The following is a 16,725-nucleotide window of genomic DNA, read 5'->3' on the forward strand; positions in this document are numbered from 1 at the left end:
TGAGATTGAATATGCTCATTGGGGGGATCCCAATCACATAGCTGGTACGAATGTACTTTGTAAGTGAGATGAAAAAGGAGGTACCTCTCTAATTGTTGAAGAATTTTAACAACCAGAGCTTCACAAGAGCCAGGTATTTCGTGTTCCAAATCCATCAATGACTCTGTCACTTTTGCAACTGTTGCTGCTTGAGACATATCACCAGTAGCCTACAAGATATAGACCCAAATAGAATTGTTGATCAAGTTCAGAGGCTGAATCAAGGAGACAAGGAATAAGTAATTTAATTAATCAATATGTATGGACAGGGAAGATGAATGCTGTTCCACAACAACAAAAACTAGACGAACAGATTCGTGTTCACATCAAAATACAAATTTAACAAGTCTTAAGTATACCCCTATAAAGTGCTCCTTGTTTTTCATTGCGAGAAATATTTGTATAAGAGTCATACTACATCTAATAGTCAAAGTTTGGATTATGAAAAACCTTTTGCATACACAAGAATATTTATTTTCATTCTCTAAATTAACACCAAAAGATAAGTTGCTGACAAATGATTGAGAATTCATATAGAATAGTAATGAAAAAAAATACAAATAGATATCAATAGCACACCTCCTTTAAGGAAGGAATAATCAATGAAGACAATGCAGGAGATGCTGCTGCAGCAGAAGCTCTGGCTTGAGATTGCTCAGTACCTAACCGACGTGGCTTGTTCGCTACCTTTTGTAGGTCAATATTCTCACTATGATTTCTGCAATAAAAGCGGTTACTTTTACCTGTAAAATTCAACAACCAACCACATACTGTATTGCATTTAAAATAAAAAAGTTCTTATACCTAGAGGACTCTGATGCAGTTGTCCTTTCAGTTAATTTGTTCTCAAGAGCATCCTTAACTTGTTTGTTCGGAATAGGTCTTTCCCTAGAAATTCCTCTCCTTGCTCCTACTTGTAGTGCAGCTTTTGCCTAAAGTGTTCCATCATTTAAAATCAGACAAACATTAGCAGGAAGTAAAATTGAGGTCCATAAAATTGTCATAGTAGAAACAACCTCTGCAAGATTTGTAGCACTATCTTCATTGGAGCTACTTGATGCCTTCTCCTGCATCCCTAGCCTAGACTTTGAAGAGCGAAGAGTACCAGCTTCATCACTTTTGCCATGAAGAACTACTGTGCCACTAATTGACATATCTTCGGATGAGGTGTACCTGCTAATGGGCTGGAATATAGGAGAGATGGCAATAGCATAAGGTCTCTCTTGCCCATCCATGAAGAACCATGAACCTCATTCATCATTCAGATCTAATCTTTTATCTCACCTTCACATTTGAATCAAATGCTGCCTGCTTCAAAATTTCTTTTGGAGAGCGTATAAGGATGGTACCTGATTCACTTTGATCCTGAAATCAAACAAAGGTGCTGAATGTCATATTTACTTTTACACAAATTCATGAAAGCAGCCTTTATACTTGGGTCCAAATTATACTAATAATTTGTGAACCAGAATAACAGAGTTACAAAACCCACATCTTCCAAAGAATCTTCTAGCTCTCTATCATCTTTGCCACGATCAGCCACCTTCTGCAATGAGAACCTTGATGCAGAATCATCAAATGAACCTTCTGATTCAGATGCAGCCTTGTTTTCTCTACTTGCCACCTTGTTTGTTTTGTTAGAACCATACATGACATCAATTTTTCTGTCTCTTGTATAATCAACTTGTGGCAATCTTACAGCACTTTGGACCGTTCCTGTACCCTGTAAACCATCTGTTGGTCTTGGTATTCGCGCAGTACTTGTGCCTTGTGGTGCTTGGCTACTAGGCTTCTCAATGCTGCGTACAGTACCTGTGCTTTGCGGTGCTTGGCTAGTAGGCTTCTCAACGCTGCGTACAGTACCTGTGCTTTGCGGTGCTTGGCTAGTAGGCTTCTCAATGCTGCGTACAGTCCCTGTGCCCTGTACGCCATCCATGCCACTGTCCAAAATAGCATTATTCTGGAATTTGCTTTGAGCATAGTAAAGCAAAAGGCAAAGAAGGATCCCCAAAGAGTATGCAACTGACACAGCAATCAGGAAAAGTTTACCTTGAATAAGCATCATTAACCACCTTCATGGTTCTTGTCCCATCATCGTACATTTTTGTAAGATTTTGGCCTTCCATGTCTTCTTTTGCAATGAACTTTGGCCTCTCTCTGTCATCAAATGTAAACCATGAACTCATTAAAGTTATCCACCATTAAGGAGAACTATTTGTCAAGCAAGCTATGTAAATGACACTTTTGCAGACAAAACTGTAATTACAGTTTCAAAGTACAAATTGTTCTTTTGCAAAGACCTTATTCTCTCCAAAAGCCTGGGACTTTTTCTGGCATTTCTGATGAAGCGATGCCTGAGAAGCTCCTTTGCACTAGGTCTCTGAAGGAAGATGCTAATTTTGTTAGTTACAAGTTAACATTATAGACTCAACAAGTGCACATGATAACCTATTCAAAGTACAATCCTTTATTATAACATTTGAGAAAAAATTTCCGGAAGGAAAGGTTAGAAGGAGGCAAAAAGAAAAGAAGGAAAAAAAACAAGTACAATGTAGTCAGAGTAAAGAATAAAAGATAAAAAGGAGTAGAAAAATTACATTAGAGAACAATTAAGTCATACAACTCATGAGCATTTTTTTCCCAAATTCATAAACATGTAAATGCTAAATCAAGTCTTTTGCGAAAAAAATGGCTTGATTCTTGCTCTTAACAACATTGACATTGGTAGAAAGAGTAAAAATTGTGCATCATATAACATCCATGAAATATAAGAAAATCTGAAAAATGGGAATAAATCTGTAGTAGAACTGACATGCTTCAGATTTGGTTGTTAACAGACAGAAAAGTTCCTCTTATTGGTACAAAACGTGTATGGTTAAGTAATAAATTTTCTACAACACCAAATTAAACAAGAAAATGCTGAGAAATGAGTTCCAGTCATTATCATAGCAGGCACTTCATGGTCAGTTGACAAGCAAAGTGCAATGATTAAGTTCCTCAGTACATGGAATTAAACATGAACATAGAATGTTGGCTAATGCATTTGAAAACATTATACATCTTACAGAGCTATATATTTTAAGCAAATGCAAACTAGAACATTGCTTTTTCTCTTTTTCTCCTATGTAATTACTAACAACTATAATTTTAACTATATATATATATATATAACTGGATAACTGGTCTTGGAAGAACTTACCTCAGTGGGATTTTTTTTTAGACATAAAGATACAAATTCTTTCATAGGTCGAGAGAAATGCTCATCAAGCTGCATTAAACAGAAAAGCATATTTATCAAACGCATGTTTTTTTTTTTATCATTACTGAAAAACAACCTCATATTAACAATAAAATAGGGTGTTAAGATGGCATTTTTCACAAAGAACAAACAAGAAGAAACCTGAGGAGGATTGTCTCGTGGTATAATGAAAAGAACCCTCATGGGATGCATGTCAGCCAAAGGAGGTTCACCTTTTGCCATTTCTATAGCAGTAATACCCAAAGACCAAATATCTGCCTGCATCAGCAATGAGAGGGATCAAGAGAAATTGATAGAATTAAAACATTTGAAAAACGACAATTTTCAACCTTTTCATTGTATCCTTCAGAATTCTGAATGACCTCAGGAGCCATCCAAAATGGAGTTCCAACAAATGTCTGAAACAATAAAAAAAAAGTTTGGTATTTTCATTTGGAAATAGAGAAATTTACTCGGGTATTAAACCCAAAAAGGGCAATAATAACTGTGCACAACAACTGCAACAAACCATGTGCCCCAAAGCAATAAGAAATGCAAATACTACAATGAAGAACACAAGACCCTGAGGTAGCTTATATGAATCTTATCCAGTAATTATATAAGACTATACCAATAGCAATGCCCAAGCCATTTTAATCACTTTCAAATACATTAAGTAGGGTTTTCTATGGTATCCCTTCTCACCACACTTCTAACTCGATTTAATTTCAACTTGTCTAACTTAAAAATATCCTGGTTGTTCATGAACATCTTAACATATATTCTTACTTATGAAGCTACATCAAACTACGTGCAAATAGTAATATTTTATTTTAGTTTTCCTACTAATTTCGTGCATCCATCTTTATATGCTATCTAGGTTAGATTCACGTTTGTTAATTACCCAACATTATAAACCATAAAGCATAATTCATTGTACTACAGCCTTATAAAATTTTTCTTTTAGCCTGTATGAGCTAAATGGTAGTTAGAAAAAACTCTAGAAATCTCACTTTGTTTTAAGTAACCACGCCACCATTATAAAATGACGTCTTCATCAATCTTACCAAGTATCTTGCAGAAAAACAAACAGGAAAAAAAGAACTGCTGAAAAATAAATCATCATTGAAGTCAACTTTAGCATTCAGTGTTTGATTCCTTTAGAGTGTCGGTATTTGATATGCATCCCCAGTCTCCAGTTTATTCAGAAGTAGAACTTGCACGAGTGATGAGTCTAGTCCCCCCTTCCACATTTGAAAGAGTGTGTTAACAATCTAAATATATAAATTGGTCGCTTTACCAACAATTTGAGCATTTTCAATAAGTGGAAATCTAATCAACTTTAACAAAAATGAAACATTGTAAAAGAAATTCCTACAAGCATAAGCATATAAGCGACATCATATGAGCCAAATGGTAGTTTTAATTCAACATGCAGCAAGGACAAGAGGTAAAACAACTTCAGTAATTGTAGTTAGCACTAGAAAAAGGCCTAATGCATTTTTGACCAGAAGTTAAACTCTGGCTGCAAATACTTTAATAATCATAAACACGTACCTTCCTTCTTGACATTGTTTTTGTCAATTCTGCAGAAACACCAAAATCTGCAACCTACAACAAAGACAGAAGAATTATGTGTAACTGCAACAAGCATATTATGCTATCCCCAACAGTTACAAATGAAACAAAAAATCTGTAGCATTTGCATACTTTCACATCTCCTTTTTCAGTAAGCAAAATGTTTGCAGCTGCAAAATAAATAAATGGCTGTCTGTTAAATTCACTTCAGAAGCTAATAAAAAATTGCAAAATGCAAAAAGGAATCATACGGTAGACTAACAGATATAAACACTAACAGGCATCCTCCGGAACAAGAATAAAGTAGGAGAAAAGACCTTTTATATCCCGGTGAATCTTTCCTTCATTGTGTAGATACTCAATTGCATGCAACAAGTCACGTAGAATACATGCAATAGACATTTCATCCAGAGGGGGACCAGTTTGAAGCTACAAAATACAAGTATTATGATAAAAATACCAAGGTGGTGACCAATATTCTGAAATTTAATAGCGCTTTACACAAGTCTCTATAGCAAAAAATTTAGAAAAATTCTCAGTTATACTTGCTATTTTAAAATCAAAACAAATTGAACACATAAAATATAACTTTACATTATTAAAAAAAAGTGCATGATACGAATTTCGACTTGATTAAATGCTTTTTCTTCCATTAGCAAAATAAAAAATTCACACATAATAGCCTGTGTCATAAACAAAACAGTAAACTGTAGTGTTGAACTTACTAGATCAGCAACAGAACCACCAGCCATGTACTCCATCACAATCCACAATTTGGTTTGATGGAGATAGGAACCATAATAGTCAGTAATGTATGGGGATCTACATTGAGATAAAACTGCTATTTCCTGCAAAATAATAATAATTAATAAGGATAACTATTTTTTTTTTAAATACATCCATCAAAAAAACATAATCAATATTAGTGGAAAAAGAAATTTTGGTAGCCAACCTTCTGAATATCTTCAATATCATCCTCACTACAAATGGAAAGTTTCAGACAAGAAAAAATGTGAAGTAAATGTAAGAACAAGCATAAAGTAAACATTTAATCCATGAGAAATACATGCAGTGGTGTTGATGTAAAAATTGGAGAAATAACTACTAGTTATCCCAAGTGCATGTGAATTTTTGAGCCAGAAGTACTTCAATCAGTTTTGCCCTCAAAATTAATATTGTCTTTGCCTGGACAATCTTAATTAAATACACATTGTTTAGCAACTCCTTCGGCCATGTATCATCTACACATGTCAATTTCAATCAGCTAAGTCTCAGCTAATATGTACAGTCAGTACAACACACAAAAAATATGAAAAAAGGAATGAAATATGCAGAATATGTGACTAGACTTATTTATGTGATAATATAGGAATTTCTAATACTATATTACTATTACAGAGAGCTCAAATTTTAGAGGGTGTCATATCCTTAACAGAGATTTCAATTCTCAAGTGATAAACAAGAGTTACTAGTTTATGGAACATTAAGTAAAATGAAACAAATCATTGCAAGCATTGAATATGTAGTATCAATGTATCTTGCATAAGTTATTTTGTGCATTTTTTTCATTAAACTACAAAGAAGGATTAGAAAATAAAATCCTTTGAGGATTAAGAGATTCATGTAACATGGTAAGCAAGGGCATACGCTTCTTCCAAATCGATGACTTTAATTGCGACCTCCTTATTCAGCTCTGTGTCAAACCTGCAGGATAGGAAATTTTTCCAGAACAACTAGACCTGTTAATTCTACAAAGCATCATGAAGCAGACCAACATGCATTTCAGCAAGGTTTATACAAGCAAGGAAATTGAGATGCTCTAAATATTGTAAAGATAAAATATGACACTCAATATAATAAAGGTAGAGTATGACAGGGAGAATACACACTTTGGAACAGTAGTCAAGTACTTGAGATTATAGCGCAACAATAAATTTAAAGAACAACACACAAGCATATGCATTGTCTAGGAAACAAGGTCTAGTGTTATATATATTTAAGAATTCATGCTAAATTGGGTTATACATGCTACATTAGTAACTATAACTAAAGGACTAATGAGATATTTTACATGGGAGAACTTTTCCAATACGATAATCTTACCCCAACTGGAAGTCAAGCAATCCATATTACACCAAAACACTACAAACAAGAGTCACACCTCAAAAATATGACCTTGTAGTGCCAAGTCTCTGTTTTCAGAAGATACCAGTGAGATTTTAGATGTATTTATAGATTAAAGGATAGCTTTTGTGGAAGTACTTCTTGTTGGAAAAAAAATCCCAATTCTAGATTAGAAAATAATTCCTAAAAACTTTAATTTTGGTTCTTATGTTTGGATTTAAGTAGAAATTTAAGTGAGACAGGAGAATTTAAATTTAATTTATTTATGTACTCAGAATCATAGATTAATTATATTTTGTATCGCTTTGGAGATCTTTAGTCTCACGAATTTTCAATAATTCTCAACTACACAAACAAGAATAGTTTGAGCATGATTTTAAAATCACAAACTTTTTAGATAATGCAATTTCAAATTTCAATCTCCACCTTTTTTCTGCTCATCAAACACAGGAATCTGGTACAAAACTTCCAGTTACATTAACTTTGCGGTCCAAAACAACCAGCGAAGGAACACCATGAGATGTGTAATGTGAATTCCAAATAGTAAAGAGGAATCCCGTACTCACCCTTTAAAGACGTCGCCGAAGGATCCCCTGCCAATGAGCTCCAGAGAACTGAATCGCGCCTCGACGGCCGCAGCCAAGGAAGCGGGGTCCGACATCTCGGAGTCCGAAAGACGACACGATCAGACCCCGATTCGCCCTACCAGAAATCCCACTTTGGCAAACCCTAGACCACCTGCTTCGATTCAATAGTAGGATCCAATTGTTGTGCGAAATCCGGAGCAGATTCGAAACCTGGGAAGGGATCGCAGAAGGCGAGATACGAAGCGTAGCAATGCGATCGATCGCTCGATCGAGAAGGGAGAGGAGCGGAAAGATGGAGGCCAAGGATTACGATCCCCTTTGAACAGATGGCTATGTGTCGACTGTGCACGCTGTATCCTTTGTCCTTTAAACAAATTACGATGAGACGAGCCATTCGTTGACAGTTATTTTTAATATAAAAGGCTAATTGCAGCCATATATATAATTCATTCGGATTTTTCTTTTTCTTTTTCCTGTTTCTTTTTACTGTAGATATGCAAGCACGGTTTCACATTGTCTCACTGTACGCATGCCTGTGCTGTGTATTTCCTGAGGACCATAATGACATTTTCATTAAAAAAAAATTGCGATATTTAGATTTTCCTGATCATCGGAAAATAAATCTTCAGGAGTACTTTTTTAAATAATATAGTTATTTTGTGTGAATTAATTTTATATTGATTCGAATAAAAAAATCTGCATCGCAATAATCTAATAGATAACTAATATGCTCAGGTAAAATCTTTCATTTCAAAATAACAAAAAAAAATTAAAACAAAATAATAATTTTAAATGTTGCAAAATAAGCCCACTTATTTATTTAAAAATATCTAAATTCAAAATAAATTTAATTCATCTTTAGATTTTTTTTAAAAAAAAATAGTTAAGATGCAATTCACTGTTTATTGAATCAATTCTACATAATCATTCTTTGAAACGATACAAATTACACAAAATAATTAAAAAACATATATTTTCTCAATAATTTAAATTTTTAGTTTTTTACAAATTACATATATTAAAAAAGTGGAGGATTTAAAAATATCAATGTTATTTTAAGGGCATTTTATTGATATTTTCCTTATAATTGGAGATGAATTCATGGATTCTTTCCTTATAATTTTTTTAATATTTTTAAAAAAATTTCAATCTAAGATGAATTCTAGATTCGTCCCAGATTTTGGGATGAATCCTAGAGTCGTTCCAGAATCTGGGACGAATCCATAATTCGTCTCAGAATCTGAGACGAATTTTGTGACTAAAATAGTTTTCGTTGGGAATTTGCGATGAAAATATTTTGTTGCAGATTGCGTTGTTAATTTGAGTCGAAATTTGTTTTTGTCGCCAAACTTGTTCCAATTTTGAGATGAAAAATATTTTTCTCAAATTTTAGTCCTTAAATCATTAAATTTTTTTCGGCAATTTACCAAATCACGCACTTAAATATCTTAATTGACCAAAAGGCGTATGTTACTTTAGTTTTTACCAAAGGGCGCATTTTTTCAAGTGCACTTCATGGTGTGATTGCCATAACCCACAGTCAATTTTTTTTACTTTAAAAAAGATTGCATCTTCAGCAATAACTTACCGCTTCCAATAATGCTTTGACATCCGAATCAGCAACCTGGTGTCCGAGCTTGCGTAAACCATACTTTAACTTATCAAAATTTATCTGCCCTTTTTTGTTGATATCCATATTCTCAAATATTTCCTTTATGTTAACACAGTTTTAGAATGAACATAATAATACTAGGTGTGTCTTGGAGTAATCAGGTGGACAAATGTCAAGCATTCACACAGAAAGAAATCATGAAAGAAAATATTCTCACCCTAAGAGCTTTCTTTTTAAATTTATTCATCATTGAAAATTGCTGGAGTCTTGCTCGAACAGTTTCACCAAGATTTACATTGGGTGCCTTATTGGCATTCTGCAGCCAAGGATGATCTGTAATGTGAATCATGAGGGTAATGTTGAGAATACAGAAGATATGATGCAGTATTAAGGCAAAGGTATTAGCAGATATTGCAATATACTGATAAAATAAAACAATGTTCAGAGGAACAGAGAATCAATTTGCACAATATGCTTGAGAAAAAGATAATTAAATCAGTAAACTATAGCAAGTTTTGCTGTTCTGAAGATTAAATACTGTATGAACTAATTGCATACACTGTATTTTCCTTATACGACGAAGACTATCAGTCAATCTATCACCACTGGCGTTGTACTTAGATCACAAATAATGTCTTTAATTTAAAAAATCACCAAAAGATAGATAGTTTGGCTAGCTATTTCATTGAATTTGGAGAGTGTTATGTTGTTTGGTAATTCAACAGTTTCAACCTTTTTTTTCCCTGAACTTTCATGTTTGTGAGAATGATTTGATGAATATCTTCTGTTAGATGAATACACGTAAATGTGAGATAGGTGCAGATCATGATATATGAATGAAGAAGAATCGGAGTGTTTCATTTCCTCAAGAATTTTATCTGAATAGTTGGACAAATGAGAATGAAATAGAAGTATTGCATTCTACGATCACTTCATTCTCTACTATCAAATATGGTATTTATTGATGAATTACCAATGCAAATTTAAAATTTAGATGAAAAAAATGAATTAGGACAAAAAGGCTAATCAGGCAAAGTTGACCAATCGCATTGAGCGAGGTGGTAAAACTCAATTACTGCAGTCAAACAAAATAATACAATGGATCATTTTTTATTTTAAATTGCATCTTTAATTCTATTTTCATATTATACTTTCTTATTCATCTGCACTAAACGCTATGTACTCATTATAATATGATATTTTAATAACCTGATAAATCAATAACTTGAACTTTTGCTCACAGTGAATGATTTTAATCAAAATTTCAGTGTGCCTCACTTTTTCTTTTTATAACATTGATCTTTGTAGTGTGTGGGTGATCAATGAGTTAGTACTGAAACTGTATCAAATATTTTTAGTGTTGAAGTATGATCTTGATTAGGTTTCTTTAACCTAAAATCTTGAGGTAATTAACTCCTGGAAATTAAACAAACTGTTTTTCTTCAAGTATATTTGCTGTATATATTTATATATACACTACAGTACTTAGTGGTCATTCTCCAGAATGTCCAAGGTAAGCTTCGACATGGATCAAACATTCTCCATTGCTTCAACATCACAAATTACAGCTACTCATCTGTTCCCTAACTGAAAAGATTTTCAAGAGCAACATACAAGGTAGGGTTTAAGCCAACCACCTCACTCTGATGGTAAACGTCCTCAATAATTATATATACACCACCTTAAACTAATGACTGGTTTGGTTAAATAAATAAAGGATTGGCACTAGCTTGAATTTGGTCCATTTAGATTGCATTTCACATAGGAAAGTCATCATTCAATGAGATGACAAACTTTTGGAGAGACTGAATATTAGACCCTTTGTGTATCATTCTCTACTTTGTACATAATCACAGTGCATGCAGTTAAGTTTTTGTTAATAAATAAAACTTGGTCATGGTATATAGTTTATGATAATTTCTTGATTACTAGAAATCATGTATACTATGAGACTTGTGTCTATTTGTGATTATCATCACCAAGAGCTGTCATTGTATTTATAAGGGGAAATTACATTTTTAGTCTTGTAAGATACATTTTTGCAATTTTGATTCAGTTATTTGTAAATTCACATTCTTAATATATTAATTTGTATTTATTTACAATTTTCATCCCGTTATCTATAAATTCATATTCTTAGTACATTCATTTATATTTTTTTCAATTTTGATCCTGTTATTTACAAATTCAAATTTTTAGTCCTGTAATTTATATATTTTTTTTCAATTTCAATCCTTTTTTTCAGAATTTGAATTGACCACCAGAATTGTCTTGCTGGCGACGACGATACACACATGAAACCTGAATGAAGATCCCCCATTCTTTTCCACCATAAGTAAAAATGTCCAAATTCATTTTCCATGTCAGCATAGCCACAGCCAGCTAGACAATTACTAATGATCAATTTGAATCTCGAACAAAAAAGGATTGAAATTGAAAAAATAATGCAAGTCACAGGACTAAAAATGTGAATTTGTAGATAATAGAACTAAAACTAGAAAAAAAATGTAAGTTATATGCTAAAAATGTGAATTTGTATATAATAAGACTAAAAGTAAGAAAAAAAATACAAGTTAATATACTAAGAAGGTCAATTTGTAAATAACATTATCAAAATTTTTAAAAAAAGTATAACTTACCGGAGTAAAAATATAATTTTCTCGTATTTATAAATGAGACATGTTGCACTTGCATAATCTTTTACATGCACCAAGTCGTTGAATGTAATGAGATTAGCTTTCAACTTTCTGCCCTCTTCTTTTTCTAGTTCTTCTCTCCAAAGGCTGAGGCTAAGCCTATACAGACAGTCTGAGAGAACTAATTGAGTCTCTTTTAAGGGAAAAAAATGTGGATTAATATGTTTTGATTGATAATGAATATTTCTTTGAATGTCTATTATCAGACTTCCAGAAAGCAAACTATCAAATGTGCAAGATCAACATGAAGACTTTATCTGGAGTAAAATGTCAGGTGATTTAAGCCATAAACTATTGAGTTCATAAATTTGAAGAATGAAACAGATTGTAAAACACTGTCAGAAGAGGAAAAATGAAGAGTCGTAGATTGTCAAAAAAAAAGTCTTACAATTGTTTGTTCAAGCAATTGTAAAAAAAGTGGCCTCTCATGGATCAGTACAACAAAGACATCACATGAAGCTATGATGACATTAAAAGGCATTTATGAAGGAGGTACATATCTTATTTTATCCCTAAATAATTCAGATAAAGGGATTGACAGTTAACATATAGACATTACAGAAGAAAGAGAAGATATTCGTTCCTTAGAGAAAAAAATACTCCAAGCAAAAAGAAATTTGTTGACAAAGAATTAAGTGTTCATTAGATGATTGTGTAGAATACAAAAGAGTTGACAAACAAGTGTTTAATTAATGAGTTTGACGCATAGACCCCTATGGCAGTTATAGAGTTTTTAAAACTTTAATTTTACCAACTCTTTTGTTCTTATTGGAAATATTAAAGAAACTTATACCATCTTATGAAAAAAAAATTGCAAAGAAGATAGCAATTTGAATGATGAAGATAAATATGAATATTTTGATCATACCAACACGAAGAGCTCTACAGTCAAAGATTTGAATAATAGTCAACATTGATGAACCTATATACAAATGAAAGATTGAACTAAGAATCCTTTTTCCATATAGCTTGTCGATTCCATAGTTGGAGATGAGAATTTTGAGAAGTGTTCTACCAGAATGCTAAAGTGCATGCCTGGTATCTAAATAGAGAGTGGTGCAAATAAAAATCTATGTAAAATTTTAAAAGTCCTGGAAAAATTACCTATATATCAGTTACTAGAAATCATGGATATTTGGAGAGTTGTGTATATTTCAACCAAAAAAAAATGTTGTGTATATTTATAATAGTCATCTAATTAAAGACCTGATAAGTATACCATAAAAAAGATTTATTTTATTGTATAATCATTAATATAGTAAGTCATTGAATGAAATAAAATTCTCTATCAAATTCTTTCACTCTTCTTCCATTATTGTATTTTTTTTTGTCCAACAGTTATTTATATTCCAGCCTTCCTTTTCCCAGGGGAAAAAGGCAAATTAAATGCCCTGATGGCCACCATTTCTTGGATGTATAGGCATCTATTTATGTCTATACAACAAAAAATACATATGATTCTCTTTAATTCAGTATTCATACATATCTTTTTCTGGGCTCCATACGCATCTTTCCACTCATTAGGCTGTGTTTTTGAGGGGGGAAAGAAAGAGAAACTAAAACGAAGTGTACATGAATAATTCGTAATCCATGTACTTTAAAGAGAGAGATTTATCAATTCTGTTAACTAACAGGAGCTGCTTCTTCTATGCACCTTTTTCTTCTTCTTTAATTTCTTTCAGATAAAATAATCAAAAACAAGTATGCATTCTAACTGCCTATCAGGCTATCTCCAGTGATAACTAAAATGATCTTCAGAAATGGAAAAAAAAAAAAAACCTCAAAATTAAATCTGTTGGCAGTCAATCTATAAGATATGTAGAGCATGAAAAGAATTGCTAGGTTTTAGGTTTTTGTCAGACTAAACTTCAAGCAAAATGATACAATAGCTAGTTAACTTTTGGTATTTAAATATATATAAAGATATCTTTCAGCAACTTCAATGGATGGAACCCAGTCTCTATGTGGATTAAATGAAAGAAAAGACATGGATCTGGATGCATGCGGTAGCTGACACAATCATAAAAGTGAGGGAAAGTCTCCTGACTAGACAAATATATGCAGGCTGATGCATACCTGTAGGACTGACTCATGTCTTCATCTGCTTAATCAAAAATATATAATTAAGATATATACTTTCGACCCCCAAAATGAGAAAGATGAACCCTAGTTGTATAGAAGCCTGAGAAACTGAGGTTGCTCACGGAGCAAAACAATGCTATCCTTCCACATCCACATATATTAACCAAATAATCACATATATACTAGCCACTATACATACTAATATATTTGCAAACCGACATGATCTTTCTGATCCAGTACTGATCTTATCTTCATAAAAAGTACTAGCACTGCCTAATACACAATATAAACAGACAAATCATGTATAAAACTGGCTTAAATGTTACCTTGCTTGAATGACTGAGTTATAGGATCCGTGCCGAGGACGACGACCATGACCGCTTGGCCGCATCGATCCAACGATTAGCGGTCGAAGAGGCTGTAAAATTTTGCGCCGACCCGACCTTCGTGTCAGTTGCAGAACTTGGCAAATCATTAGCGGATTGATTGTTATTAACCATAAGATTTGGCCCCGATCCCAAACTACCAATTAATCCAAAATCCCCGATTCCTTGCAGCTCCATCATCAACGAATTATATGGTTCCCATTTCAACATCTCATCACTCAAGGCGACAGTAGTACTAACTGGTGTAGCAGTAGACACCAAAGGGTTCAAATTAAAGCTGCTGGTCAACTTGGGTGCCGGCTGTAGCTTAAAGTTTAGTGAGGAGACGACGGGCGGCGGGGGCGGCCGCTGGGGTAGTTTCCTGATGCGCTTGTTCTTGCGGCATCCTCCGCCGACGGGGACGTTGCGGAGGGTGCCGCCCTGGGTCCAGTAGCGCTTGCAGGCCTTGCAGAAGTGGCGAGGCTGCGAGAGACTGTAGTTGTTGTAGTAGCAGAATTTGGTGTTGGTGGATTCGCAGCGAGGGCACCTGATTAGGGGCGACAATTCCGGCCGCTCCATGGCTCCAGAATTAGATTTACTACCTTGTTCTGCACCACCATTGTGATGATTTCTACTGTTAGCAGTCAGAATTGTATCGCTCATCTTGGCAACGCGCGTGAGAGAAGTGGTGGATGATTTTGAAGGAAAATTAATTGAAGGGAAGAAGGGGAGGACAAGAATATATAATATGACAGAGAGAAGGTTCCACGACAAGGGGTAGCGAACAAAAAAGGCCTAATGCCGTGTTACTGCAGAGTGAAGGCGATGGATTGGAATAGCATGCATGTGAATTGGTGGAGGAAAGGAAAGCATGCATGTGAAATGGTGGAGGAATTAAGCTGTCGCAATTATATAATTTGGCAGCAGAGCAGAAACATTTATGTTCGATTTCAACCTTGCAGTGCTGCTGCTGAATAATTACATTAATTATATTATACTGTTGTGCAAACGCAATGAGAGAGAGAGAGAGAGAGAGAGAGGACAAGTTCAAGTGTGTCTTGCTTGCATGCATGGCGGAATCTAGGATACACACGATACAGACACAGGCAACGAGGGGCCATACATTCAAGTTTTAACCGCTGGGCGTTGAACCTCGTTCCAACTCTTCGCCGCAGGGATTTTGTTGTACAAAGAGGAGTTATTGTTTAGATTCCTGCACGAGAGCGAGCAAGGCGCGCATGATATAAGACATAATTGGGATGAATAATTGGTGGAGTGCCTTTTTCAGTTCCCAGGCTTTTGTCAATCACTTTGCATGTAAACCAGGTCTCTGCTTTTTGGTATGAGAACTGAGATCGCGAGATGGGGACAAAATTGTTGGAAATTGGTGTAGCCGGTACTGGATTCGAACAATAGCTCATCAAATTGACATTGAATCTCTTCTGACATACCACTAACTTGATCCACTCCCCAGGCCCTTGTATGACTTTCGCTGCTGTTCAAGAACGGCCTGCAGCGATTCATCTCAAACGCAAATGAATTGATCGATCCATCCATCGATCGATCGATCAGGTGGCTGTTAAGCTTTGTTTATGGGTCTGTGTAAAATCAACCTCGCTGAATAAGCGATCTTTACATATGAATTTGGCTTACGCCTGAAATACGTACAGTAGCTCTTTAAGATCCTAATGCTTTATAAAACTGCCTAAACATCCCAAATTAAGACGGTTAGATAGTTTCAGTTTATATCAAATTGTTGATATCTGATATTTTTGCGTTGCGTGCATGCATGCATACTATTCAACGGCGGCGTTTTCCTAGCTACATGCAACAGAAATGGGAGGAATATGGAAGGGTGCACAAAAATGGCGCATATAAAGGGACAAGGAGTCCAGTCCTTGCCTGAGTGTGGTCCGTAGACGGCAGAGCCGACGTGTTGCACCAATGTCGTTGACTGAGAACGAAACCGCGCAATTGCTTGTCTCGCCCTCGGTGGTCCTCGCGCGCTTCTCTTTCAAATTTCAACCGCCACAGGATTTCGTAAGCTAATGAATGGCGATCCCACAGATGCAAATCTTATGTTATCAATCGTGACAGGGTTTCATGGTCAGGCCCCACCAAATTTATGCTTTTTTAATTCTTCTTCTTGTCCTCGATGATAGAGGACGACGGAGTGTAATAAATGTTGTGTAGTGTTTAATTTCTTGTCACATGGTGATGACAATTACAAGGGTCGTGCATATTTAGAAGAAAGATTGAAAAATTGGATTTCGACGTGTTGGGAGCTTTAATTTTGGATGAACAGACCAAACAGGGATCACATGGTATGGTTCTGATACATCTACGATGTACCTAGAATGGATGAGAATAATGTGGAATGTGGTAGATAAGTTACAAACTAGTA

General features: G+C 34.6%; 2 protein-coding genes across 2 annotated transcripts; both read right to left on the reverse strand.

Moving 5' to 3' along the window:
- Nucleotides 1–11: 11 nt before the first annotated feature.
- Nucleotides 12–7,939, reverse strand: LOC122036652 (serine/threonine-protein kinase svkA-like; the record flags this gene model as incomplete). Its single annotated transcript, XM_042596051.1, has 18 exons — nucleotides 7,546–7,939; nucleotides 6,503–6,559; nucleotides 5,808–5,835; nucleotides 5,581–5,703; nucleotides 5,173–5,284; nucleotides 4,988–5,025; nucleotides 4,835–4,888; nucleotides 3,628–3,696; nucleotides 3,440–3,556; nucleotides 3,239–3,307; nucleotides 2,340–2,419; nucleotides 2,089–2,196; nucleotides 1,532–1,979; nucleotides 1,324–1,404; nucleotides 1,056–1,223; nucleotides 844–971; nucleotides 619–757; nucleotides 12–209 (listed from the first exon to the last, which is right to left on the reverse strand). Coding segments are annotated over exons 1-18 (2,112 nt in total), but the record flags the coding sequence as incomplete, so codon positions are not given.
- Nucleotides 7,940–9,391: 1,452 nt separating this feature from the next.
- On the reverse strand, nucleotides 9,392–15,016 carry LOC122036651 (dof zinc finger protein 4-like). Its single transcript, XM_042596049.1, has 2 exons — nucleotides 14,283–15,016; nucleotides 9,392–9,511 (listed from the first exon to the last, which is right to left on the reverse strand). Exon 1 carries the CDS (start codon nucleotides 14,982–14,984, stop codon nucleotides 14,301–14,303), a length of 684 nt encoding a protein of 227 aa, XP_042451983.1. The 5' UTR covers nucleotides 14,985–15,016; the 3' UTR covers nucleotides 9,392–9,511; nucleotides 14,283–14,300.
- Between the last annotated feature and the right edge of the window lie 1,709 nt (nucleotides 15,017–16,725).

The sequence above is a fragment of the Zingiber officinale genome, unplaced genomic scaffold (assembly GCF_018446385.1).
Source record: "Zingiber officinale cultivar Zhangliang unplaced genomic scaffold, Zo_v1.1 ctg184, whole genome shotgun sequence".
Taxonomy (NCBI): Eukaryota; Viridiplantae; Streptophyta; class Magnoliopsida; order Zingiberales; family Zingiberaceae; genus Zingiber; species Zingiber officinale.